The sequence below is a fragment of the Toxotes jaculatrix genome, chromosome 6, assembly GCF_017976425.1.
Source record: "Toxotes jaculatrix isolate fToxJac2 chromosome 6, fToxJac2.pri, whole genome shotgun sequence".
NCBI lineage: Eukaryota > Metazoa > Chordata > Actinopteri > Toxotidae > Toxotes > Toxotes jaculatrix.
The window spans coordinates 7,878,146-7,905,337 of record NC_054399.1 but is presented as its reverse complement, the minus strand read 5'-3'; the positions used below and the strand labels follow the sequence as shown (position 1 = coordinate 7,905,337).

At 41.1% G+C, this 27,192-nt stretch overlaps 2 protein-coding genes across 3 annotated transcripts in view; one reads left to right on the top strand and one right to left on the bottom strand.

The window, feature by feature from the left end:
* Nucleotides 1–21,943, top strand: part of LOC121183643 (zinc finger protein GLIS1) — a 68,266-nt gene extending 46,323 nt beyond the window's left edge. The window contains exons 4-10 of the mRNA XM_041040802.1: nucleotides 1,977–2,138; nucleotides 4,975–5,085; nucleotides 7,434–7,575; nucleotides 10,743–10,917; nucleotides 19,300–19,454; nucleotides 20,348–20,503; nucleotides 20,612–21,943. Coding sequence (XP_040896736.1) covers nucleotides 1,977–2,138; nucleotides 4,975–5,085; nucleotides 7,434–7,575; nucleotides 10,743–10,917; nucleotides 19,300–19,454; nucleotides 20,348–20,503; nucleotides 20,612–20,748 — 1,038 coding nt within the window. The 3' untranslated portion in view covers nucleotides 20,749–21,943. The remainder of the gene's footprint in view (nucleotides 1–1,976; nucleotides 2,139–4,974; nucleotides 5,086–7,433; nucleotides 7,576–10,742; nucleotides 10,918–19,299; nucleotides 19,455–20,347; nucleotides 20,504–20,611) is intronic.
* elovl8b (ELOVL fatty acid elongase 8b) lies at nucleotides 21,939–25,944 on the bottom strand. Of its 2 annotated transcripts, none has more exons than XM_041040804.1 (8): nucleotides 25,427–25,944; nucleotides 25,283–25,340; nucleotides 24,473–24,660; nucleotides 24,237–24,317; nucleotides 23,986–24,042; nucleotides 23,764–23,878; nucleotides 22,807–22,934; nucleotides 21,939–22,717 (listed from the first exon to the last, which is right to left on the bottom strand). In XM_041040804.1, the coding sequence occupies exons 2-8, from the start codon at nucleotides 25,338–25,340 to the stop codon at nucleotides 22,553–22,555; spliced, it is 792 nt and encodes a 263-aa protein (XP_040896738.1). In that variant the 5' UTR covers nucleotides 25,427–25,944; the 3' UTR covers nucleotides 21,939–22,552. The 2 variants fall into 2 exon arrangements, with proteins under 2 accessions (XP_040896738.1, XP_040896737.1); XM_041040803.1 differs by having other exon boundaries at nucleotides 25,437–25,944.
* Nucleotides 25,945–27,192: the final 1,248 nt, after the last annotated feature.

The window sequence follows — 27,192 nt, the reverse complement described above, 5'->3', positions numbered from 1 at the left end:
CCCGACCTGTTGTTAGCAGGCTTCGCTAAAGGTTAGGGTACAATGGACAGTAGAGACCACAGAGCCTCCACAACACTTTGTGGATGAAGTTTTATTTGCACCAAGGTCTGTTTAGCCCCTTTGAAAGATATTGGTTTGGGATAAGATTAGGACTTCCCTAATCTTGCCCCAAGTAGGGAAGCTGTTAGCTCAGGAGGTACTGTTTGGCATTTAAGGGGGAACTTTATGTCTTTATGTTTTTGACATGGTAGAAATAAAGACAACAGTGTTGTCTCTTTGTTCAACACAGTAAATCTTGTGTATTGCCTATTAGATAAATAAATAAATATATATTTTTAAATAGCCATTATGTGTATAATTAATATTTGATCAGTGAAGAGTCCAAAATTTTTTAATCTTGGGAGTTTCTGCTCCAGGGGACCAGTTAACCTGAGTTTCTGGAGGAAGAAACTGAGAGCAAAATTTGGTTTCTGCCCCCAAAAAAGCCATCTGCTCCAGGGGTAGTACTTTCTCATGGTTCACGGACAATCGGTCACAGACGCTGTAGCAGCTACAACTTGTATACAGTTGCAGCTTCCTGAGATGAAAAAGAGATGAAATTGAAGTGAACAAATGACTATCAAACACTCCCCGACCGTTGGCTGTTGAGACAACATTCTGGAGTTTTTAAGTCCTCTTCTCCTGTGCATGTCTTCTTTTCATTCATTGATTACATCTAACTCAGATATCAGTCACACCACAGTAAATACAGAGAATTACAGGATCGATCTGTGTTGTTGTTTCTTGGTGTGAAAATTGTGTTTCCAGTGTTGCTATCTGTCATCATCATCGTCTTGTTTGTCTACAGATATTCAGATGTGGTGGAAACTCAAACAGGAATGTGCAAAAGGGACTTTTAATTCCTAGTTTGTTTTCTTCCTGAGTTTTTTTTTCATCTTTCCATCTCCACCACCACTTTTTGTCTCCACCTTCATGCATCTATCCATCTGGTGCACTCCGTTTCTTATGTACCAGCCATATACAAGCCATGCATCTGAGGTCCTGCTCCTATTTAACCCTGTGACATTTAAGTCCCTGTATATTGATGTCAAGGTGCTGCTGAATACTTAAACGGAATTAACATTAGGTAGATATATATACTGTACACCCACACACTCTGTGACTCTTTACACAGCAGCCCCTGTAGGGGGTCTCGACAGGCACCGCCTCATCAACCGATCAACTGTGTTTTCTGCTTAAGAGCAGGAGAGGATATACGAGAAGCCTCTTGAATCATTCATGTGTTAACAAATCTGTGGTGTTCATTGGCTGAGTGGTTGGGATCAAATGGGTCAAGCTGGGTTGGATATGAGCTTGTTTACAGTCACTGTCACTTGTCAGTCTAATGTACTATACACAGCAGAACACTTACTGTATCTCATGCTATGCATTACAGTCCATTAACCGCCGCTGTACGACACACTCCAGTTTCCCCTTCAATTTAGATAGCAGCCTTGAGGCAGGTGTGCTGCCACGCATGCCGCTGTCTTTCAAGTGGATGTAGCTTTAAACAAAGGTCCTTGGATTGGCTACGTAATTCAAGAGCCATGGAAAAAAAAATGCTCTCGATTATACCACCCATGTTCTTAAGCATCTCTCACTTTTCCATGGCTGGTGAATGTGTGGTGTAGAGTGAACTCCTCCAGCTGTGCGAGTGATCAAGGGACTGAGGGGAAGAGTGGGACAGCTTCTTTCTGAGTCACACACATACACGTATACAGAGCCCACATTGTACCAAAATTTGCCAGCTTCACACTGATTGATTTCTTTTTTTCTGTGTGTGTGTGCGTGCATGCATGTGGGTGTTTGTTTCCTTGTGTGGTTTGTGCATACCTGCCGCCTGAGTGTGGTTATCTTCTTTGCGTGTATCTGTGTGTGTATGCATTCCTGTGTTGTGTGTGTGTGTGTGTGTGTGTGCTGTCTTCCTTCCTCCACAGTTCGAGGGCTGTAACAAAGCTTTTTCACGTCTGGAGAACCTGAAGATCCACCTGAGGAGCCACACAGGAGAGAAGCCGTACCTGTGCCAGCACCCTGGCTGCCAGAAGGCTTTCAGCAACTCCAGCGACCGCGCCAAGCATCAGCGCACTCACCTGGACACGGTCAGAAACTAAGCCTCTGCTCTGTCTCACCTCCCAGTGTTTCACTAGAGTAGATTAATGTTTAACATGTCTCAGGCGAACAGTGAAAAAAGTCTGGGTGGTCGGAGATGATGGTTGTATGAAATTATAGACGATAAATGTTTTTCAGATACAGGCTGCATTTAGAATCTTTAAAATCCATTCAGAGATTAAATCATATGCAAATTTTTTTTAAAAAAAAGAAAGAAATAGTTGCTGAATAACTGGCATAGACTGTCCCCTCAGCATATGTGTGGGTGCGTGTCCCTGAGTAAAGCTTTGCTCATACTGTACCCCTCCTTCACGCTTACACCAACATTAAAAACTGTGCTGCCTTCCAAGCCTCAGTGCCTATTTCCACATCTTGACAGTGTTAGACTTTAATTTGCTGTCAGTCAGGGAGCAGTGTGGCATTCTCACTCTCTCTGCACTGGCAGTGACACGCCACAGATCATTAAATGATCAGTTCCATTAGGCATGAGTTGCAGTTCAGGCCATAACAGACTTGGATTGGAGCTGTGAGCTCAGACAGAGCTTCGTCTGTTTCTCTGACCTGGGGAACGGGAAGGAAAGGTTGAGTCAGCCATCGCTGCCACTCGTCATGTCTCAGTAACCCCACCAATACCTCACTTTATCACCATCTGCAAGCCAACACAGCCGGGGAGTAAATAAGTTGTTTTGCTCAAATTATGTACTTAAATACAGTTGAGGTATGTTTCCTCTGCCATTTCAGGGAACTGTTCACTTTCCTTCTCTGCATTTTAAAGTAATTTTCACTTTATATCACACTACTCCAATATAAAACAAATATTTTTATCCACTGTATATGTTAGAGGATACTTAAAATACAATAAAACATGTACTTAACAGCTTTAAAACACAGATAGAAATCAAGGAATAGAGTCTTTGGATAGGAATAGAGTCTTTTAGTGAATTTAATCAATTGGTGAAATCTGTGTTTATGCCAGTCCAAATTCAGAGTAAATACCACATCAATTAAATTTTATTTTTGTACATAAAATTACACATTTGTCTCAAGACGGCCTTACAATATAAACAGCACAGCACCCTTGATTCAGACAAGAAAAAAATAAAAAAAACTTAACAAAATTAAAAAAAGAAAAAAAGAAAAAAAAAATGGAGAAACAGTGGTGGGATCCAGACAAACATGCCACAGATGCCATATTTCCATGTGTCTGACACAACAAAACTTTTCAGTTTTGAAAATGTATCCTTGAAAAATTAATGTTAATGATGGGGATTACATTTGTTTCCCATTATTAAATGCCTCAGAAACTATTTTGTAAACCTTAAAATTGTTAACAGGTTACTTTTAACTGGGACGGCAGCAGTCATTTTGTAACAGAATTGTTTTAAATGATGGAAAGTACTCGTCACTTTTGCTCTACCTCACGTCAGTCTCATGGATTCAGACTTGACACTGTGCAGCAAAAAAGGAAATGGTAGTAGCAAAGAGTCAGTAAACTTAATCAGTAAAATTGCCCCTTTTTTTTGGAAAGAAATTGAAAAGGAAATTCATTTTAGCTGTATTTTTCATAGTATGTAAACGACCAGAAAATTTCCCCACTATGTTCCTGTGTTGGCCAGCCACCAGTGCTTTTTGGTCCATGTGGTAGTAAATCATTCAGAGGTTTTACCTAAGTAGAAATTTGAATGCAGACTTGTGTTTTTCTATCAGCTAGGGATTTTCTTCCACCGCCCGCTCTTTCCACCACAGTAGGACAAATGATACAGCTAATCTGGGACCCCGATGCTTATGGCTTCACATTAACACCCAGCTAAGGCCTTCGCTGTGCCTGCCCAGCTGCCTGCCCTGCCAAAAACACTTTGGGGGAAAATCATTTTCAAGCTTTAATGATATTTATTCTACACAGAGGCTGTGCTTGATTTTTTATTTTTTTTAAACTCAAGGCTCAGTGCTCTATTGGGTGCGTTGCTTGGCAAAACAAACATGGCGGAGATGAGTGGCACTGTAAGCACCTTGGAATAACAATGGATTATTTACAGAGAAGGTTGAGGTATGGCGGCAGAGCTAATAAAGACGTGTATCTCCTTACACTTTAATGGGCAACTTATATTCCTGAGGATGAAAAAATTAATTGCCGTGAGGGGAAAAATCCCTCAATCAACGAGCTACATGCTATATTTGCTTGGTTAATGAAAGGAATGTGAAATGATGAGGAAACGCCATGACAGTGCAGTCGTTTTGCAGATGTCATGTCTGCTACATTAATCTGCCTACATCTCCTGTTTTACAACCAGTCTGTATGTCAACACACACACTGACGTACACATTGATGGTATACAGTGCCACTAGACAGCTTTGATAAACTTTTTCCCAAAGCATGTCTATTTTCTCAGTCATGCAGAAAAAAAATGTAGAAAGTGTAACACAAACATTGCAAAGAAAGTCTAACATATTTCTTATACTTAAATATTAGCTGACTATTCAGCATCTTGAAGTCTGTATACATTAAAATCATGACTTATTAATGTCGTTAGTACCGGGAGAGTGGGGTTTCATTTCAAATATTTTAAAACTGATTGTTTGTCTTTTCTTTTCATCCATTTTCTGCTCTTCCTTTTCTTCTTTCAAATTATCTGTTTCTCAGCTGAAAGGTAGGACTTTAACTTTGCCTTTACTTCAACAAATTTCAACCTTGCTGTAAATTGATTTTTCTCCTCAACTTTCCTATGGTATCTCCTTTAATCGCTGCCCTGCTTTTTGCTCTGTTGCTATCTTACTTACATTAAAGCTAATTTAAATGATGTGAAATATTTTTCTCTCTTCTCATAGAAACCATATGCATGTCAGATCCCCGGCTGTACCAAGCGTTACACAGATCCCAGCTCCTTACGCAAACATGTCAAGATCCACTCAGCCAAAGAGCAACAGGTGCGTAGAAAGGTAAGAGACTTAGGCAAGCGTGGGAAGGAAAAGCTGGGAAAAAAGTTATTTGTGCATTGTGTCAAATAGTAAGAAAAAAGGCAAATTGTCAAAGAGAAACCAAAACCACATGACATTTGTTGTTTTCTTATTTTTTTGAGCATTTAATAAAAGCAAATGAAAGTTTCCCAAAGTCAGACATGAAGTTTAAAGGAAATTAATTAAATATTGTGAATTTCTAAAACAGGAATATTATCTTTTATGGTCCATTTTGCATTACAAAAAAATTATAGTGGGCATGCTTTATGTATGGGTGGCTTTTCCTGTGTAGACTACAACACAGCTGCTGCAGCATACCCTGCTCAAGAGCTACTGTGCTTCTTTTTCTTGGTGAGCTTCCAGTACAGCCTTATTCAAGTCAATACGGTAGGGCTACAGGTTTTACAAACAGACCACTTTATGTAATCTGTCCCACTCTGATATGTATTATCCACAGATCTATATAGTTGGTTTAATTTAGGGGTTTTGAGGCTGGGGGTGGACTCGAGGGGTGTCTTTGAGAATCGTTTCCCTAACAATAGATCAGGTTTGACCACATTTCATCGTGTTCATGGTCAAAAGCCCATTCTTTCCCTGACTGGAAGCGGGTAAATAACGGAGAGAATGGGCTCATTGTTGTGGAAGGGGCTGGATAGTGGCAGGCTGGATGATGTGTTCCTTTGCTTAGCATCGTAAAGGGAAACACATGTGTGCTTGTAGCATTGTTAATAAGCTGTGGTGTGGAATACCCCAGTGGCCAGATGTTATGGACAAATGTCAAACAAATGCTCTTACTCCACTCTTGGAGCAGGTCCGGAGAAAAAAACTGTTAGGAGTGTCGCTGTGGGGAGAACAGAGCCCCAATTACATGTGATGAATGTTTTGCAGGAGCGCTTTTTGGACTCTCCCGGCAGGACACACACATACACATTTCCTGACATACAGTATCTAATCACAACTTCATAAGGTGCATCATGCCAGCTTGTTGAAAGGTGGCATGATTTGTGAATTCAGTGGCAGAAAGATGTAAGTCACACATGGATCAAGTTCTTACCTGTCCACTTTGGTTCACTGTTCTTGATGAAATCTGTGGGAAAAATCTGAGGGTAAAGCTGATTGCACAGATAATGCTGAAGAATTTGTCTCTGTCCACAGTCCAACCACAAAATTAAAATGTGGAATTGATTTTCATGGAATAACAAAGGCTGAATAAGTGGATGTATGGACAGACAGGCAGACAAAGGGAGAAAGACAGACGCCCTGAAAGCGTTGGAATGATGATGGAGAAGAAAGCTTGGTTGACGGCTTTAACCTTACTCATGTGTAACTGGGGTGCTCTCTTTTAAAGATACACTTGACTTGTGGTGGCCCAGATGACTAAGGGCAATGCTGCCAGGTTTTTATGCCTTCTGGCATCATAAAGTTATCACTTTTTACTAGTATACACTCCACTGAAAAATATGTATTAGGATAGTTAATATCACAGCTGATGACAAAAATAAAACTTGGATTAAATTTTGTTCTGACACTGGGGCTAAAGGAGATGCCATTGAGACCTTTGGTAGATTCCCCTTTTCTCTAGTCAGTGTCTTAATTCTAGCTGGCCATGTTTCATTACACACTGTTGATTTAAGATGACTTCTCTTCTGCCCACTTCAGATTATTAGCTATAGCTCCATCCTGATCCATGTGTTGCCTCTGCTGGTAAATGTCCTCAGGAAAGAACAAGTTGAGGTTGTTAGTACAGTCCTGGTGCGTACCTCAGTGACTGTAATGTTTTATTACAGTGGAATTCACTGATGTATACAACAGAGGTCAGCTGTTCCACTGATCCATAAGGCAGATGTCCCATTTCTCCAACTGACACAAGTTTCCTTAGGTTTAGGTTTCCTCTGCGTGGCGTGTGATCCACTCTGAAGATGAAACGTGTCTTTGGTTGCCCCCATTACAGCTGGCAGCAAAAGAAACAGAGGCAATCTCACATTGGCTCTGAGTTGGTACAGTGATCACTTACCCACAATGTCCAAGGCCAACAAATGACTCAAAAGGGAGCATATGATCTATCCTCTAGTTCCTTCTGACTGACAGTGTATTCTCATTTGCAGAGTTACTGTTTCAAATTAGCATTACAATCACATTATTGCAAAAAGAGAAAACACACAAAATAAATCCACACCCCACATAGGGTCCAACCTGCAAATAGACAAAACTGGAGCTGTGTTTTGTCCTTATGTTGCATAATCTTGCAGACCAAATGGAGTCTAAATGACTCAACATAATTTATTATAAACATTTGATGTTATGTTATTCTAATCTTTGTAAACTGACAGCTGCGGCCCTGCCCTCACCTGGAGCAAGATGTCCTGAGTGACTGTTTGTCCATGCAGCACCTCCAGAGCTCCACCTCCTCGCAGCATCTCTACAACGGCAAAGATGGTCGTTCTCCTGGACTGGGCCAAGACATCTTCACAGGTGAACACGTGGACACTGCTCTGTCATCCGACACCCTGATAATGTGACCGTATGGAGACATTAAGTAATCCAATACCTCTGCCAGCAACAAAAACATTGGTTTCAAGTTTCTCTCCTTCTCTCATGTCATCTTCTACATATAAAAACTTCTTAAAACATGCCAGGATGTAAGTTAAGTAGTAAGTTTTAATGAGTAATACCTCTTAATCATTCGCTTGAATACAACATGTCATATGACACCAGTAGTAGCACTGTCTTCCGTGGTTGAGCAATTCAAAATGTCAGTGCAAGAGACTGGCTGTGTCTCAAAATATCAATGGCCAGGGAGTATTTGCTCCAAAACAGAAGAACAGGCCAGCAAGTGAGGTCTGACCGCCAGAAATCCCGACACCTGGCAAAGCAATCACAGAGTCATTGGTGGTAATCAACAGCCATGTCAACATTCCTGCAGATGTATTATGGTAATTTTGTGCTTTCAGGCCATAAAAATCATACTTAGTGAAATATAAACAAATTACACCACATAATTTATGTTTAAGTGCTTACACACATTTTATACAAATATTTCCGTTGTTGTTCTGTACTTGGTTGTCTAAGTTTAAGTGTTACAACCTTGCGCTTTTTGCTTGTTTGGTTTGTATTTCATAACCGTGTAATGTTAACCTGTCATCTTATTGTGCAAAGACTGCAAAAACCATTAGCAGCAGCTACAAACGGAAGCTTTTACTCGTCACATGTGGCCTTTAAACCTCCATTTTTCTAATTGATGAATTTGACCATCACCAAAAGTCAACACCACACTAGATTGGGAACAAGAGAGAGATAAATATATTAGAGCAATCTTAAAGACAAGAAAGACGTCCCGCAGCTTCCCTAAGTTTATGGACACATCTGTCCTTGTTTTCTTCCTGTACCCCATCCAGGCTTCCCATTGCTCTCTGTTATTGTTGCTGGAACTCTGCGCACCGTTGACGACTGTGAACGCTCAACTTGTCTTTGAATGTCGAACTGGGCCTCTGAGTCTTGGCTTTTTACCCTCGGCCTCCCTCTGTTTCTGAGTGGATGTTGCTTGCTCTCTTGTTTTAAATGATTTAAAGCCCCGAGGAGCTCGCTCGTGAGCTGATGCCAAAGCATTTAAGGATGCAAGTGTTATTCAAGGCCAGCAAAGAAGTCGCAGGTTGGCATTCAGGATCTACATTTACATGAATTCTACTTTGTTCTCGGGCCAATAGGATGCATGGAAGAGGTGGAGCAAAGTGGGCAGCCATCCCATCATTAACACTTGTGGAGCAGAAAATGAGTCATGCTTCCAGTCAGAGCTGAACTCGTTTTCCTGTTCGCTGGTTATAAGTCTGCTCTTATTCACATGGCTGCAGCGAGACTTACGAGAAGCCCCTTTCTGTTTTATGGAGCATAATTAGTGTTTCCCCATTAACCAGAGGAAGAACTCATCATAGTTTTAGCGCAGAGGTTTACATGTTCTGCTGTTTTGCAGAGTGGCTGATATACCTCTCCGTCTCCTTCTCACACAGAACTTTCTCCCTGAACTCGACCACAGCATCTTCAGAACATAATCCACCCTCCCCTAACTCTTAAAGAGTGCTATCAGATCCTCTCTGTCTCCCTCTGCAAGGAACTAGTGATGAAATTGAGGCAATCAGAGCCATTATTTGTCGACTGTTTTGCCTCTCTGGTAGCAGATGTTGGGGCTAAAGGGGAAAACATTTAAGGCCTGTGACTGATGATTTGGGGGTAATGAATCAAGCTTGTAACCATTTCAGAGTGCTGTCAGATCAGGCCTCAGCATGCTTCCACTTGAGAAACAGCTGGGCCTGGAAACGGCAAAACCAGGAGCACCCATCTTTTCTCTTCCTTTCATCTCTTGCTGTCCTTTCCTCTCTTTGCTGGTTAACTGCACCAGACAGTCAGTGCGCTGCTCTCCTCGTGGACGCTGGGAAAGAAATCAGGCGATAAACGGAGCAGAAGATGGAGAGAGTAGATTTACTGTGTTGATCAAGTGATCAAGTTCAGTGTCTCTTGGTGTCCACAGTGTTTCTTGACTGAACTAGTCTTTCCCTCTGGAGCAACATTTTTAAATGTTGTTGGAATTAAACCATTGGAAAATTGTAAGGTTTGAGCGCTCAGAAGCATTGCAGCACATTCACGGAGTGAAAGGTCCAAGTGGAGTAAAAATGGCAAATGTTCACTGGTTCAAACATCTCAGATGTTAAGATTTACTGCTTTTTTCTGTGTTATATCATTGTAAAATCAATACCTTTGGTTTTAAATTGCTGGTTGGACAAAACAAGCAATTTCAAGACGTCGCCTTGGGCTTTGGGAACTTTGGGAGGGGCATATTTCATTAAAAATTGAAAAGTAAAAACTAATAAAACATGAATCATTAATAACAATCATTAGTTGCAGCCCTAGTTTGCAGGGCATTCTGGATAACAAAAACGGATCAGTGTTTAATCAGGGTTTGCAGCTTGAAACAGTAGAAAAAGTTGGCTACATGCAGCCAGCATCAGTAGAAAATAATGCTCCCCCCAGACCACTGCATCAACAACATGTTAATCAAATGTAATTTAGAAAAACTCAGCGATTGAACAGTGAAAGACATCTTGGACATTTTGGAAAAGTCATAAAATGATCCAATTTTTCTCTGAACATTTCCAGCAGTGTGTAAGAAGTTTAAAAAAAATCATACTGATACTGTACAATGTACATGCAGATGTGCACATACTGAAACACATCACGTATACTGTGTCCTCAAAGTTAAACACATGCTTGCATGTGCTCACATAATCATAACCATGACACACAACACACACACAAAACAGAGGCGATCCAGCAACTTTAATCCCCCTTTTAAATGCCCAACTGTTCAAACACATGTAACATTTTAGTTTAGTATTGTATAATAAGAACAAACAGCTTAAAGAACAAACAAGGCCAATCCCTGTGGCAGCACAAACAATGTACCCTAAGTTACAGAAAGCGGAAACACAGAACATTTTATTTTACTAAGTTCTCTGATTGAATGAAGGTTGTCAAAACAAAATCCTCTTGCCATGAAATGGCTTTTAATTTGCTCAAAGGAAAGATGGAATGCAGGGCCCTCGGGTTTATTTGGCGCATTTACTGAATTAGCGTTGTTTGTCTTTCAGGCCTGTACATTGGCTCCAGCACCCCCCATCACAGTGCCTCAGTGGAGCTCCTCTCCCCTACCCCCAACCCTGTCTCCGCCACTGACCTGCCCTCCCGACAACACCGACTAGATCGGGACCTCGGCAGCCCTCATCACCTGTCCCCGTTGACTGCCATGGACGGCACGAGAGACGGGTGAGTCCTTCGTGGATGTGTGACATGGATGTGTTCAGATGTTGAGATGTGTCATACTTACTGTAAAACTCTGTGTTACTGGTAAGGGTGGGAAAATTATAAATGTGCCAACAGGGCAGTAAAAATAAACATTAAATCTGGTAAATTTCCTTATTAGTGAGTGGAAAATTCTATGAACAGTCATGTAAGGCTTTGTCACAGTCCTATCCTGTATGACCAAAACTTTGGTAAATACACTGCGGTAAATTCAGATATGGAAGGTGAAGTCATGTAGTCTAAAACTTTTCTAGCTGAAACTACCAAAAACCTCTGTGAACCATGAACCATGAAAGATTTTTTTCCATATTTACTGCCTCATATGCCATTCTGTGCATATATGTATTCCCACAAATACACAAAAGTCGAAAATTTAGTAAAGCACTTTACTTTCTTCCTCTACTAAGGATCACTCTGACATTATCAGTGTAGTCACACTTTTCACCCTTTGTTTCCAATGTTTTTCACCTATTTATCATCCTGGATCAAGACGAACCGCAGGGCGAACCCACTTAAGGTTCATGTTAGGTTAAACTGACAAACCCATTTGGCTGTCTTACTGGAAACAAACTCAACTCCACAACCCCTATGACATGCCTCATGGGGAAGAGGGGCTGTGCTGGTCACCACGGGGTCAATGTGACACACCACCAGCTCTATTTCTGGCACTGGAATCAGTGTTCATAAGGTCCCCCATCTCTACTGGATACGTCAGCGTCAGCACGATGACCAAACTGTTTTGGCCGGACATGATTCACACTTTAATGAGAGTAAACTGTCAAAGCAGTGTGATAGTATCATCCTCTGGTGTTTGTGTTGTGAGCTGTTTTACCCTCAAAGGACAAGAACCAACAGGTTCTCTCTGAAAAGAGAAAGCATTACCAAGTAATTCGTATTGTACAAATCTACTGTAGGTGCTCACGTTGTATAGACCATCATATACTGCATTAGACACTTGATCTCTTGATGGGTCATACATCAAACATTGAACTGTATTAAATTATACCATCTCAAAAGATGATGCATCTTCCAGATAATTGTGAAAATAAGTACATCTGGGGATATTTTAGATAAAGAGAAAGCAATAAAACTGAGGACGATTTAGTAATATTTAGTAAGTGTGCCAGTATTGCTACATCTTTGGGAAAGAAGAAAATGTGTTCATATTCAATTGACTGTGATGAGAATACATTAATTAACTCTACTGAAACACATTTTTACAAAGCTGCCTCTTGCATTAGATACCAACAATTCAATAGAGTGAGCATCACATCTGCAGCCCGTAGAGGTGCAGCCGCCTCGCTTGGGGACACAAGGGACAGACAACTCTTTTCACGTATCCGTGTTGTCCCTCCTGTGTGCGTGTGCGTGAGAGGCACAGCATGTTTCCTATTAGTGCCGATGATTTCCCCAGAGAGCCAGCAGAGCAGAGTTACAGAGCCTGAGTGTCGTCAGGAGGCACAGTGTGTACTGTACTAAACAATGTGCCGAAAACCAGGGAGGTAGTGAAGGAAAACAGTCTTTTACAGTTTAATAACATTGAGAAAGAGTGGATGGAATCAAGCGTCATAAACCCTGTGTTACAAAAGGGATCATGTTACGTAAACATGCTTTCCTTTAACTCTGTGGTCCGCTCTTTGGGTGTCTGTGTGTGTATATACACTTTTATGGGAGTATATACAGCATAGGAGAGTGACACAATGAGGTTTGATGGCTTTCTTACTCTAAGAGCCATGCATGCGTTTGTACTCATGTGTGTCTCTGTGTGTGGGAGTGTGTGTGAGTGAGAGGAGTTTACATATAGTAATCCAGGAAACACACATGATTGCATGTGATTGGGGTGTGAGGCACAGCAGACCGGTCGACTTCCAGCACAAACAGTGCAGCGCGGATAAACCGCGTGGATGTAAAAGCCCGAGCGCCGCACAGAGACGTCAGGTTGGCCTGGAAGCATCTGGAAGGTGATGTGTTGTTTCAAGCCTTGAAAGCAGGAGAACGCTGTTGAAATTACCTTGCGGTTTCGGTGCCTCTTTCTCAGCAGCATGCACAATTACCTGCACGAGGAAAGAAATGGAAAGTGAAAAGGACCTGAGTAGGGGATGCTGTAACAACAGTTACACAGGCAGGGGGACATATTGGATGTGAGATGTGGGTCTGTGCCTTTGGGTTCTTGATGAGGACCATCTGAACATTGTGTGTTTATGTGTGTGTATGTGGGTGCAGCTCAGTGAGAATCCACTTTTTTCCTTAAATATGAAACTTAAGTGCCCATTATGCTGAATAAGTAATCTCCCTTGTTCAAGCATATCTTTGCTTCCCCACTTTAAGCTCCTTTATCCTTGTGACATGATGACAACTCTGCATCGCAATTGCAGCAATTTCCAAATTTACAGATTTCATCAAACCAAGATGTTTGACCCGAAAGCGCTCATGAATGCATGCACACACATACTGTAATGCTCTATCTGTTCATCACACCGTATGGACAGAGGGCGGGGTGAGGAGTCAAAAAGTGAGCTGTGGCAGGACCTACAACTAGCCGGGCATAAAACGTCTACTTACATTTGCCTGAAGATGGAGCATTTGATTTACATGTTTAAAGCCTTGAGTATACAGGCTGCTGCCAAAGTCAATATCAGTGCCGCACTTGTTTTTCCCAAACGGTTTAGCAGGACATTAAACATTTTGACAAAATTATCAAACTAACCTGCCTCTAGTGTGGCAGCCTCTGACCTCATAGCTAAATGTGTTTACTCTGGCTCAAATGGGCCATTTAGACTCCTTTTACTTTCTAAATACCAGTGTCATTTTTCTGAAGCTAATATTAAAATATGCCAGTTAAAATACATTTGGTGATCGGTGTGGCACAAGTGTGCGCGTGAGAGTGTGTGTGTGTGTGTGTGTAAGGCCTCTCTCACAGAGATGGCTGTACGACTACGGTGGCCTGCGCTTACAGAGAGATGGGTGGTAAATGTTGTCATTCAGTGCTTTGGCCGTATGTGGTTATATAATTGCAGAGGGGAGATTCTACTGCCTTTACCTGAGTATTGATATTAGAGCCCCTCTGCAAATATTATACTGAGTTGGTTTGATACTTTGGCAGTGATTGACACAAGCTAATTGAATTAGAGTGGCGGCAGAGACGGCACAGAGCTACATTAAGAGTTTCTGCCCTGAAGGGAGACGTTCACAGCTCGTAACCCTACACTGTCTGTCTTCCAGCCAGTATCATTCTCCAGTGATCCAGAAAATGAGTGTCAATCTCACAACCCAAACAAAAACATTTTTGAGGTAGTCGCTCATGGCAGCATGTGGTCAGTCGCTTATTCTGTGGTCCTCGGTTAATAATCTGTAGTCTTCAATTAACCCGTTTATACACAAACAGCTGACTCAAAGAAAAAAATTCTGATGATTTACTGTCAAAAATTCCTTCTAGAAGAATGGTGATTAAGGATGGATCCTTTGTGTTTGGGGCAGTTATCTTTCTGGGACTAACAGAGAGCTTCCAGGGCCCCAAAAATATCCAGAGCCCTGGCTGTGCGCTTCACACTAGGGCCTGCGGGGCTGGCTTAGCTTTAGCTTAGCTTTAGCCAGGATGCTGTAGTCTGTCTCTCAAGCACAGCTTTAGCTTGCTAACCAGAACCAGAAGTGTTCCCACCGATCTGCGCCAAGGAAGCCCCTGTCATCCATCAGCAGGGCTTAATGGTCGGCTACAGAGGGGGGAGATGAGAGGGCAGGCAGAGGGTGTTTGTGGAGAATGAAGGGTCTGTATAGGACAGGCTCTGATCCCCGATCCCTAGTGGGACAGTTAGCTGCAGGTGAAAGAAGACAAACGAGGAGCAGAGCAGAACTGCTCATGAATCTTCAGGTTTCTTTCCATCCCATCATGCCTCCATACAGACAGCCAAAACTAAAACGGCAGCTTCACTTTGACACAATAAGCCATAATGTTTCTGGACAATAGCTGCACTCCTCAGTAGTGAGCACAACCATGTCCACATACCTGAATACAAGTCATTTTGTCTGCACTTGTGTGGCTTCAGGGCAGCATCAAACTGCCCTGTTTGGAATGTCCTTTTCATCTTCTTCTTGTAGTATTTGTAAGGCGGGAGTTTAGCCAAGAACTTTTGTGCTGAACCAAATCTCATTCCCAGAATGACATCAGTTTTCCCATATTACTCACAGAAAAAAATCCCAGAGTCACTCAAGTTGAAGTCACTGAGCCAGTGTCCACTAGTGAGCAAAGGGTGAGGTTTCATAAAACCGTTTATCTCCTCGGCCCTTTAAAAAAACAAAACCTTATATTTACATCTCTTTCCAACTTCTTCTATTCATCCATTAGCTATACCACTTATCCTTTTGAGGGTCTCGGGGGGTTTGGAGCCAATCCCAGCTGACACTGGGCAAGAGGTGGGGTGTGCCCTGGGTCGCCATGTCTATCACAGGGTTCTCATCATACATTATAGGCCAAAGTTTACATCATTCTGCAAAGGTAGTGAGTATCTCTCCCCATTCTTCCTCACCTCTTGACCTTCTCTGTATTTATAAAATTTATTCCATCAACCTGAAAGCCTCACCTTAAAATCCCCTCTAACTCTGCCTTCAGGAATCAGCAGGTCAGAGGTCAAATCACTCTCACTGTGGTGGAACAGGAGTGGGTGGGCTGGCTGGAAAAAAAAGTACAGCAGAGCAGGATGGTCAGTGAAGATGAATAAGAGGAGAAGGAGATTAATGTGGCATCTGAAAGATTCCCCTCATACCTCAAGCTTGAGTACCTAGCAAGCTAGAGACTAGCGAGAGCAGGGCTTGGTGCAGCTGGCAGTGATTAGCTTATGATTCACTTTAGCTGCACATTGAGGCAGCTCGTAAAAATATGAACAGTATAACTGTTTCCTGAGTTTGTGCTGACAGCAGCTCCTGGGGGAATGCTGCTCTCTGCAGGAACACATGGCCACACACTGGGACTGTGCCAACCCATGGATTAGCCACGCTCGCTAACAGCTAGCTTCACCAGAGCTGGACTAACACAAGGTGTCACACAAGCTTCCTTAATTTTGTCGAGATAGACGTGGAGGTCAAGTGAAGTCCGTATACAGTTAAGCACTTAAATTTGATACCCACATGAACATTTTCACAATGACAAGAAGGGTCTCAGAGCGAAAACCTTCAAAACAATTGACCAGTCTGTTGTTGTTGCCAAAGGCATGGGCCCTATCGCCTAAGTTTAAAGTTGTTTTGATTGGCTAATCCTGAAGATCTTGGAATTTGGAAAGTCCCTGCTTTTGTTTTTGTCAAAGTTATTAGCAATGGTGGAGAAAGTGTTCAGATCTTTGAGTTAAGCAAGTTGGAATAGTAGATAGCTATACTGATCATTTGTTTTCTATGTAAAATCTGAAATGAAACTAGTAGTTAAAACTGCCAAATACATGTAGTGGAGTAAAAAGTACAATATCTCCCTCTGAGATATAGTGGTGTGGGAGTAGAAAGTTGAATTAGTTGAATTACCCAAGCAAAGTAAAAGTTTCTTTCCATTACTGGTTAATATTATGACAGAAATAACATATTGCTGGCAAAATATAACCGTATGTTCACTGGCTCAAGGCCTATCTCTCCACCAAATTCCATGGGCTCAATTCAGTTTGAGGCAGGCAAAGAGAACAAAGACATACAGGAGCAAAAACATGACCACTCTTTTAGAGGCAATAAAAAGACTAAGCCAGAGTACATTTTTTATACAGTTTTATGATGATCTCCATTGATGAAAGCAAAAACACTAGGAGCCTGAAGCCTTGTCCTACAGCTGAGTAAAATGTAAAATAAATTTACCATTGGCAGGAAAACTTTGCAGCATTCTGCACTTTTCGTTTGACATCGTTTACCCATCCCCCTTCATTGGCCACTCTCTGCCAAATGCCGGCCACTGCCAGCTACTGAGTGCTGGGTGGGATATCTCTCATGCATGGAGCAGTAGGTCATATAGTAGGCTCCAGCCAGGCCAGCAATGAGCAGTCATCTGAGGGCTCGGCCGCCTCCAGCAACACTCTGTCATCACATTCATATAGCGCTTAGTGCAAACCATATGCTTCCACATAGTAACACAGCAGCAGTTTATGTGTTGGCATTCCTGATATGCAGTCATGAGAGGGTACTAAGTAGCTGCTGAATATTTTTGGGAGGGAAGTGATTGGCCAGCTCTGTTTTTAAAGGCAGGTCTGTTGGCTATCAGTCTGGATTTTTTTTTTTTTTTTTTACCAGATTGCTGTTTCATTAAGTTAATGTCAAGTGTACAACATTAAGTCGTTAAATTGTTGGTCATTTTGAGTTTCTTGTTAAATTTCACATTTAACATTTAAGTGTCTGAATAAATACCAGACGCGGTTCTTACTTTTGGGTAAATTTATCACTGTGATCTTAAAAAGCAGAACAAGAAACGCATTGAATATCTCTCTATGTGTATTTAAAGTTGCTGTAACCTTCAAGCTAAAGGAATGGTTTGACATTTCGGTACATCTGCTAAAACTGTTTTCTTGCTGAATGTTTGATGAGAAGACTGATACCACACTGCATGTTAAATTTGAAGAGAAGCTTGAAGTTAGCTCAGCTTAGTGTAAAGTCTGGAAACAGGGGGAAACCTGGCCTGGCTCTAAACATGTAACACACTATATCTCTGTACAATCTGTCAATTTCACATGTCGTGGTTTGTATTTTTGAATTGACTAAATAAACAAGCTATACTGTGGTAATTACTTATTTAGAGGTGCTGGTAGGGTTTTTTTTTTTTTACCTTTGGACAGAGCCAGGCAAACTGTTTCCCGCTGTTTACAGTCTTTTGCGCTAAACTAAACTAACTGTCTCCTGGCTCTAGCTTCAAGTTGGTTGTACAGACATGAGAGTGGTATCAATTTTCTCATTCAACTCTTGGCAAGAAATTGAACAGGATAATTCCTAAAAGGTTCATTTATAGTGATTAAATTCAGACTTTCACCATGTTATAAGTGTAGATGGAAATGTTACTCGGTGCAACACCGTAAGACTGCGGTTGTGACTTTTACATAAACATGACTTAGGCACTTATTTAGACCCAAGACAGACACTCAAAACTGCCATCACATTCACATCACATGAGGTATATCTGAAAGAGGTTGTACTTTTCTGCTCAAGTTTCTATTGCTTTGATTTTGAATTGGAATTCCCCTTATCATGCACAATGTAATTCCATGATTTTTTTAGAAATCCCTCCATGTGCACACTCTAAAGCAATGGCAAAATTAAAAATAAGAACCATCATGATAGCAGCATTCCTTTCATGTTAGATGATATGACATTATGCAGGACGTGTTCTGTGATGCTGCTGAAAGCTTCTGCACAAGCTCAGCGACACATTCTGCAGGTTTTTGAGGGTGAACAAGTTTAACTGTGGCGCTAAATGCCAGAATTACAATCAACTGTTATGATCGTAATATTTCCCCATTTGCTTTGAAGCCTTTTATCTCTGGATTGGGGTTTTTGTGGTGGTTCCCCCAGAGCACAGTGAGACTCTTTCAAGGCTGAGGCAGAAGAAAAATCGACAGCATGCTCCATTTAAATATTACGCTTGGTAGGCACAGTTAAGTCAAGTTGAAGATTATGTCCCTAAATGTGATTTGCCACTGCTGTATCAAATGACAGATGCATCCAGTAACATGGACAAACCTTTATTTAAATGATCAATATCCACAAAAATAAGCCAATGTGGAAACCTCAGTTGTTCTCCAGGCTGTTTGAGTCCACAAAGTCACAAACATGTAATCTTAATATTTCTTCTCTCAGACGTCATGAATGTAAACACGATTGTGTTTTCTTCTCTCCAGGCCACAAAGCCTGGGGTTAGTGCAATGGTGGGTGGTGTGTACGTGCATGTGTGTGTGTGTGCGCACGAGTGAGTGTGTGTGTGTGCGCACGAGTGAGTGTGTGTGTGTGTGTGTGTGTGTGTGTGTGTGTGTGTGTGTGTGTGTGTGTGTGTGTGTGGTGGGGGGGGGGGGGGGGGGTGGTTTCACTTGAATGCACACTCTGCTGTTTGTTGACTTAAGATCATAATATGTGGTAGGAGGACGATTACGTGTGGGGAGCCCAAGTTTCCACACGCCTGGACTGTTTCTTCTTCTGTGTGTTTAGGATCACTAACTGCCCTGCTGGGTTTGTCCGATCATGTGGTTAGTGGGCCGGCATGTAGCTCCAGCTTTGATTGGGATGTCACAATGCATGAAGCATTTTATTGAACAATTATTGAGACCGTCAAAAAAGGAGTAATGATAGGCTGAGAGCTGTGAATGTACATCTCACCCACCCTCTCTGTGTCTCCACCAGGGTGTCGGGTCCCCTCCTGTCTCCTGGGATGAAGGGAACGGGGACGCCTCCTCCTCCTCCTCCTCCACCACCTCCTCCTCTCGAGAAACAGTTGAATGTTCACCCTCACCAAAAACCCTACTCTCACTATCACCATCATCAGTCTGCCAATGACGGTAAGACCGGCACAGAAACATCTGGCTTAATGTAACTTAACTTGTTTCAGGAAGTTTGTTTTTGGCTTGAATTTTAAAATGTTCATTGGCATTTCAACTTAATATATAAAATTTTTCCTGTGGCAGGTGATTCAGCAACATGTAGCCTGCTACATGTCTATTACTCTTATGTAAAGTCCTATGAGAGAATTCATAGTGTCAGGTCACCTGAATATACTACATAGCTGAACACCCCTGTGTCCTTTTTCAAATGTGCACTGTACCACCAGACCCACATAAAAGGCCTCAGAGAGAGGAAGCTGTCTCTTAGAGCAGTGATACTGCCCTGTGGCTCTACCACAGAGCATTTTTAGGACAGAGAGAGATTAGAGTCGTAGAAACGGAGTGGGGAAAACCACATGCCGGAAGCCTTTTCCCTGTGCTGAATTAGCCAACAAAATGCTGGCTCATGTATTCAGCTGTCTCTCAGCACCCTAACATGGCAGGCTCTGCTGTCACTCCAGAGCCTTTTTCCTAATGCCTTAAACACTGTTTTCCCTGTAAAGATCTACACATGGACGTCTCTCTAACCACGCTGTGGTCAGGGAGTTGCGTAAAAGCGCTCCAGGAAAGGCTGCCTTCCCATTATCGTGACTCCTGCGGTCGATTCTGAGTACAAACTGAGACGATGGGGACAAATCTTACATACTATGGGACTGGCAGAGTTAGTACGAGCACAAATATAGCATTGTCATAATTTGAGATCCACATTAAGCTTAAGCCAGATGGAGCGGACGCTTACTGACCTTGGAAACAATCACCCATAGACACTTGTGGCAACTGATTAAGTCTGGCTTCTATTTTTCTCCTCTCTCTCTCATCCCATCTCTTCAACATCCTCCCTCATTTCCTAGAATACCAAGGCAGCTTTCAGAGCTGCTTCCATTTCGGAGACTCCTACAGGATGGAGCAGACAGTCAGCGGCGTCCATGTCCCAGGAGATTCTCACGCCTACGCTTCCCATCAGCACAATGGCTTCCACATGTCGACTAGCAACACTGGCTCTGCAGGTGAGGACGTTGTAACTGGGGCCTATAAGAATCATAAATATCATAAAAGACAACCTAAGGGATTTAATCAAAATATTAAACAAACTGTACCTATCACATCGATCACAGGCTTCAGCTTGACCCAGGAGCTGCAAGGAAACGCAGGGTGTCAGTTCTCTTCAAGCCCAGAGGAGAGCATTTTCTTCCAGGTGGGCAGCTTCGACCGCAGCCTGAGCCACATGTCCTCTGTCTACACAGAGACATAGAGCAACACTGGAGCAGGGCACGCTTCACCACACCCACTCTACTACTCCTTCCACATCCACCTTCACACACTGGGATCACTTCTTCTCTCGTTCGTTTCCTCTTTTCAACAACAAAATGTAGGTCACACAGTGAATCGGAATCATTTATAGTTTCTTCTGACATATTTAGGAGTCAGATGGAAACAAAAAAAAGTTTTGAAGTTGCCTGTCTAGTCACACCTGTCTCATAGAGTTTTATAGTAGGTATGAATCCCAGCCTTTATGGCTTGTGAACCCTTTAAACAAAAATCTCTTGTCACCAGTATAAACAAAAAGTGAGTTTCCCTGGTCTTATGTGAAGTAAAAAAAAAAAAATTAATTTGGTAAAAAATTCAGAAATTCATGAGAAAAACACAAAAATAACTATTCATAAGAAAATAAGCAAAGATTTGAGGAAGGTTTGAGAAAATAATTTGATGCGTTTTCTGATTCTGTTAAAGGGACAATCCACTGATTTTTTTTTTTTTTGTTTACACAATAAGATTAGTGGAGTACTGATCAGCATGTAAAACACATGCACACAGTCATCAGAGTTATAAGGAATTGGGCTTGAGACAGATTTAGAACAGAAAGCTTCTGTTATGAACTTGGGATGTATAGTTCTAAATATGTGGCCATTTACCCTATGGGAAGGATCCTCCCAAAAACGCTCTGAAGTTGCAGTATGAGAACTGTAGGATCAGGTATACCCATAAAAGTCAGGATATCTCAACCTCTGTTGGGACGATTTTTTTTCCATTCTGTTTTTACTTTTTTACTCTTGCAAGTCCCCCCCAACGTAATAAACGTACAATGCTAAATCACTTTAATTATTCTGAGATCTTTCAGATTGGTCTTGTGATCCCATGTGGGGACCGGACACCCAGGCTGGGAACCGCTGGGTTAGAAAGATTTTAAATATGCAAGAAGGAAGACTTTTGAAAAAAAAAACATTTATTATTTTATCTGGTTCTGGCTGATATAACTTTCACTCATTTTAAATGAAGGAATGATGCAAATCAAAGAAATTACATGAAAGTCTCCTTTTCTTATTAGTGAAGATGAAAATGACTTTTTAAAACATCTTCCAATCAGTGTTAGTGAGCGAAATAAATTTCCTTCTTTGATTCAGAATCACAGTTATTGGCCAAGAACTCATCATGTACAGAGAATCTGACTTGGTTACATTGGTGCTAAGACTTGCATACTTACAATCTGACTGAGCTTAATATATGAAGACACCACAAAACTCCTGAATGGACTTCAAACAAAACATCCTCTCCCTCCTCATGTTTTTTCTCTCTCCAATCTACACCTTTCAATCTATTTTAGACTGAAGTGTAGAAAAGGATATATCATTTTGCCGTGTTGTTTTAGCAGTGGAAAAAAAAAAGTTTGCATTTCTGCATTTTGTTGTTAAAGTGTTTTTTTGCTTTTGGATTTATTTCCTGAGGAGGGTTTGGGCTCATTAACTCTGCAATAATGCAGAGAAACCAACCTACTTTATTATTATGTGTATAAAATGTACAGTTTGTTTACAACAATCATTTGAATGTTTGTCATTTCTCAATTTAAGAAATAAATAATTGAATGATCACTAAATTGCTTTTTTTAAGCAAAATAATACAGAGAGGACTGAAACTATATAATATTCAAGTTTGACAGTAGAGCTTAACAGTTGATGAGCACCAGGACAAAAACGTTCATACTGTGGTTATGTCCTGTCCTCTAGTGGACATTGATAAGTACTGCATTTGTGAGTTCTGTAACTCCTCACCACTTTGTCTTATTTCTGTTTCTTCTTATTGAGGTAGCTCTGATAGTAGAAGTTACTGAAGAGGACGATGAGGGTGATGCAGTAACCAAACACCACCACGTTCATCGTGTCGGGGAAGTCGCACTCTGTGAACAGGTTGTAGCCCGTGTGCAGGAGGAACATCAGAAACTGCAGCTGGAAAGGCAGCCAACAAAAGTTCAGATCAGTTTGAGCTACTTTCTAAACAAACTACTTTCTAAACACACAGAGCAGGAGCCACTCACCAGCTGCAGAGACGTGAGGTATCGTTTCCACCACAGGTACTTCTGCATGTGAGGACCAATTGCAGCCAGGGCGTAGTAAGAGTACATCACAATGTGAACAAAGGTGTTGACCAGGCCGATGAAGAATGCTGCAGGATGTTGCACGAACAGAGCAATGCAAAAACAATAAGGATGGCATTAAAAGGCATCAGTTAAATCAATCTTTAGATCCAAAATTTAAGTCATTAAATGCATCAAAATGCAGAGAAAATTTTCAGTACTGATAGTGAGAGAATTGAGTGAGAGAAGTGCTACAAATTTTTGTGGTGAAAAAAATATCGAGACATAAAAATACATACAACTATGACAGCAGAAATTTAAAAAGTCCTTAGAAAAATCTACTTAAAGTTTAAAAAGTACTCAGTAAATTAGCACCATTCAGATAATTTTATCACTCAAACATTAACATACAAGAAGCATTTTAATGTTGTGGTGGAGATAATTTAACAAAGCCCATGAAAAGATTAAGACCAACAATATGTTAGTCCATCTGTTTCCAACTTTCCCAATCTGTCTGTGGAACTGAACCACAGGCCCATGGATTCTTAATGAAGATGCAAGAAACTTTTTATTAAATCACAAATATATGGTCTCATTAAAAAAAAAGAATATATTCAAACACAGCACTTCATAGGAAAAGTTGCTATAACAGGTGGAAATAGTCTGTTGGAGACTACTTTCAGCTGTGGATTAATACAGATTTAGTGCATCAATTCAAAATAAACTACCATATCCCTGTTTATTGTAATGAAGGAACCCAGAAACCCAGAAAATACTTGTAAGAAGGATCAACTGATTGTTGGTTTTTGGTGTTTTCATGGGAATTGTTGGAAAGAAAAAAACAAAATAGAATATCACTCGACTTTAAATGTATCAGTATCATTAGACCTCATGAAATTATTCAAATAGCTGACTTACACTGTCCTCCGGCCACATACTTGACTCCAGCCCACCAGTTGAAGATCATGGTGCCGTGGTGGTAGACATGAAGGAAAGTCAGCTGACTGTTCTTCTTCCTCAGGATGAAGAAGAGCTGCTCATAGGGAGAGGAACAGAGGAGACTGTCGGAGTTACAACTCTGTTTTCTTACTCCTCTGACTGCATTTCACTGATACTGAAAACGTTTTAACACATACTTACCGTGTCAGAGAGCTCTATGATCTTGGAGAAGAAAAACCACCAGCAGACACTGGCCATCTGGAGACAAGGAACAATGGAGAAAGGTGAGTTTAACATATTAATTCAATTAGGTAAATGTATGTTTTATACAGTCAGCCGCCTGGTAGGATGATTATACTCTGAATTATATTCTAAATGTAGCTTGTGGGCGATCAAATTTCTGCACAAACACAACAAAGTGACTAAATGTTGCAAGCCAGAAACGTGCTTACCCTCATCGGCAGTGGCCTGGTGCTGTAATCTACAGGCTGACAGAAGTAGCTATAGTTTGAGAGCCATGACGTGACCAGGAACTAAAAATATTAAAACAATAATTTAATGAAATGATACACTTCCAATATGACCACTTATGTCAGATATGAGAGAATTTTTTTAACTCATGCTTGGGATTGATTTGCTTTCTCTGTTTAAAAAAAAAAAACAGTGACAAAAAGCAGTACTCACTCACCTCATAGAACATGTAGGCAGACAGGCCGACCATGGCAAAGTTGTAAACAATGAGAATGACTTTGAGGTCAACAGGTTCCCTGTGTTTCATCAGACGAGGGCCGGCCCAGACCACACAGAGGTAAACCAGAAAGATGAGTGACACCGGGACGGGGGAGTAGACCAGCAGCCATGGATCAGTCCTCTTGTCTGGAACATAATAGAGCTCTGTGTCAGGGACTTTATTTATTATTAAAAAATACATTTCAGGACACATCTGTAGCTAGAATTCAAAGTTTTAGGAGCTGCTTTGATTTCCCCAAAACTGTCACCACTGATTAAGTTTTGTTTTTGGTTTTTTTTTGTTTTGTTTTTTTGGAAATGCCAGAATTTGACTTATTCCAGTTCATCTCTGATGACCTGTTATATGTTCAATTTTGTAAATTTAAACCAAATTCTGTTTTGTAAAGATTGAAAAATGTAGTTGACAGGAAAAGATTTTTCTTCTGACAATTAAAGGCCTCTCTCTCCTTCTTCCTCCCACTCACATATATCCAATGCAAAGATGACTGTAACAAGATAATGTAATTTAAAAAAAAAAAAGTGGCATGGTGGTGGCTAACCATGGGACAGGCCACAAAGCAGTCATTGTGAAGACAAGCTGGGGAGCACATCTGCAGCTCCCAGCTCCCACACACTGAACAGACAAACACAGGTTTGTGCTTCAGACTGGGAATCTCTTCTACAAATGCAAGAATAGATATGAATTTATTAAAAAAATAAATAAAGAATAAAGCAAAATTAACAGCATAGGAAAAAATAATCATCACACCTCCATTGTCCACTATCCTCTGGTGTATAGAGAGGACACTTTGCCATGCAGAAGCCATCTGAAAACATACCGGAATGCAATGATTAAAAGAAAAAAAAAAAACTAAAATCTGAAGCATTTACAGACAAAACTCGGGAAACTCACAAGTGCTCACCTCTCAAATTGTGTCTGCAGCAGTAAACGTTGGTGACCACGCTGCAGAACCTTTGGACACTCTCTGGAGCCTTTTGGCAAATAATTAGCAAAGTTCAACTCACAGCTCGTCCTGCAAGCACTGACTTCAAGACAGACTGGAGTGACCAAACACAGGTCTGCTGCTACAAGACTGAACGAAGGCTCAGTGAACAAAAAAGCCACTGAACACAGACACTGAACAATGATAAGTTTTTTTCCACCTAAGTGACTGTGTAAGTGGAGAAAGTACAGTGAAGACTTGGATCACTTCCTGTTTCTCCCGGCTTTAGCTTTGAGAATATTCTCTGTCAGGATTGGTTAGTAACTGGTACAGCGCAATAGGGGGCGCTGTTTCCGCCAAAATGATTTTTAATTTTTTTCCCCATACATTCTCTCAAATACTGTGCTTTAGTATTTCCTTTTAATGCTACTTCATACTTCTACTCTACTACATTTCAAAGAAATATTGTACTTTTTACTCAACTATATTTATTTGACAGCTTTAGTTTCTAGCTACTTTAAAATGTTTTGTTTTAAATTAAACTATCCAATGGCATACACACTTAGGAAGAAATGAATTGAGAATTTATTTTGATTGTTGAAGCAGTTTTCTTTGCAAAAATGATCAAATGGGATTTGTTTTTCAGTAATTTTGCAGAATGGACCATTGGTTGAATAAAAAAACCTTTGTTACAGTGGGGCTTTCAACATCAAAATTTGGGGTAAGTTAAGAGTGCGGCTTTGGACTTTGGACCGGCCTGAGATCCAGTGGTGGAGGAAGTACTGCAGCTACTTAAATAAAAGTACAAATATCCCGCAAAAATTTACTTTACTCAAGTGAAAGTGGAAGTAGTACATCAAGAATAAGTAAAGTAAAAGTACTAAGTACTTACTTTGAAATTTACTTTAAGGTATTTTTTAAAGTAAAAATACTCACACAGTGGGTTGTCTGAGTGTCTGTGGCTGTGCCTTTTTTTTTTTTTTTTTACTTTATTGATCCCTCCTGCGGGAATTACTCTTTGCCTTTTACCCACAACAAAACACACACACATGCATGCACATGCACTCGGTGCCTTGCTCAGGGGCACCATAGCCATGGTCGCAGAGGCAGGGGAGGCGCCTCTCCTTCACAACCACCGTATCCGTTTTTTTGCGCCCCTTGTCGAGGGATTGAACCCATGACCCCCCCGATCACAGACCGGTCCAAAGTCCAAAGCCGCACTCTTATTAACGTAAGCAACTACACAATACCTGCTTAAATATGGCCAAAGATGGCTGTCTAATTCTGAGCTGGAGGGCTCAGGCTCATGCTCACGCTCAGCTGATGTTGGCTCTGGGTTCGTGTTGATGTTGCGGGTCGTTTCTTCTCGCTCGAATCAGGCCAGTCCACTAGCTCGTGCTGCTACCAAATGGGCATTCTTTTTCTTTACGTTTCTGTAATTTACTTAAGTAAAAATAATAATGCATAATTTTGATTTTACTCCCTTACATTTTGCAGCAATTATCTGTACTTTCTACACCACTACATTTCTACAATTTATGCTGTTATTCGTTGTGTTATGAAAATTGTGAACTTTTTTAGGACATTTTGAAGCCTAACTATGCTACTACATTTTTTATGACATTTTGAGGCGGTTTTAAAGTATGACTTCTTTTGGCCAATTTTGAAGCCTTACTATACTATGCCGTTTTTTTTATGACATTTTGAGTCCTTACTAAAATATGATCTTTTTTTG

Coding starts and splice junctions, on each gene's coding strand:
- elovl8b (XM_041040804.1), bottom strand. CDS start 25,340: ATGGCTTCTGCATGGCAAAGTGTCCTCTCTATACACCAGAGGATAGTG. Junction 24,318..24,472: donor CTGCCTACATGTTCTATGAG/GTGAGTGAGTAC, acceptor TAATATTTTTAG/TTCCTGGTCACGTCATGGCT. Junction 22,935..23,763: donor GTATGTGGCCGGAGGACAGT/GTAAGTCAGCTA, acceptor AACATCCTGCAG/CATTCTTCATCGGCCTGGTC.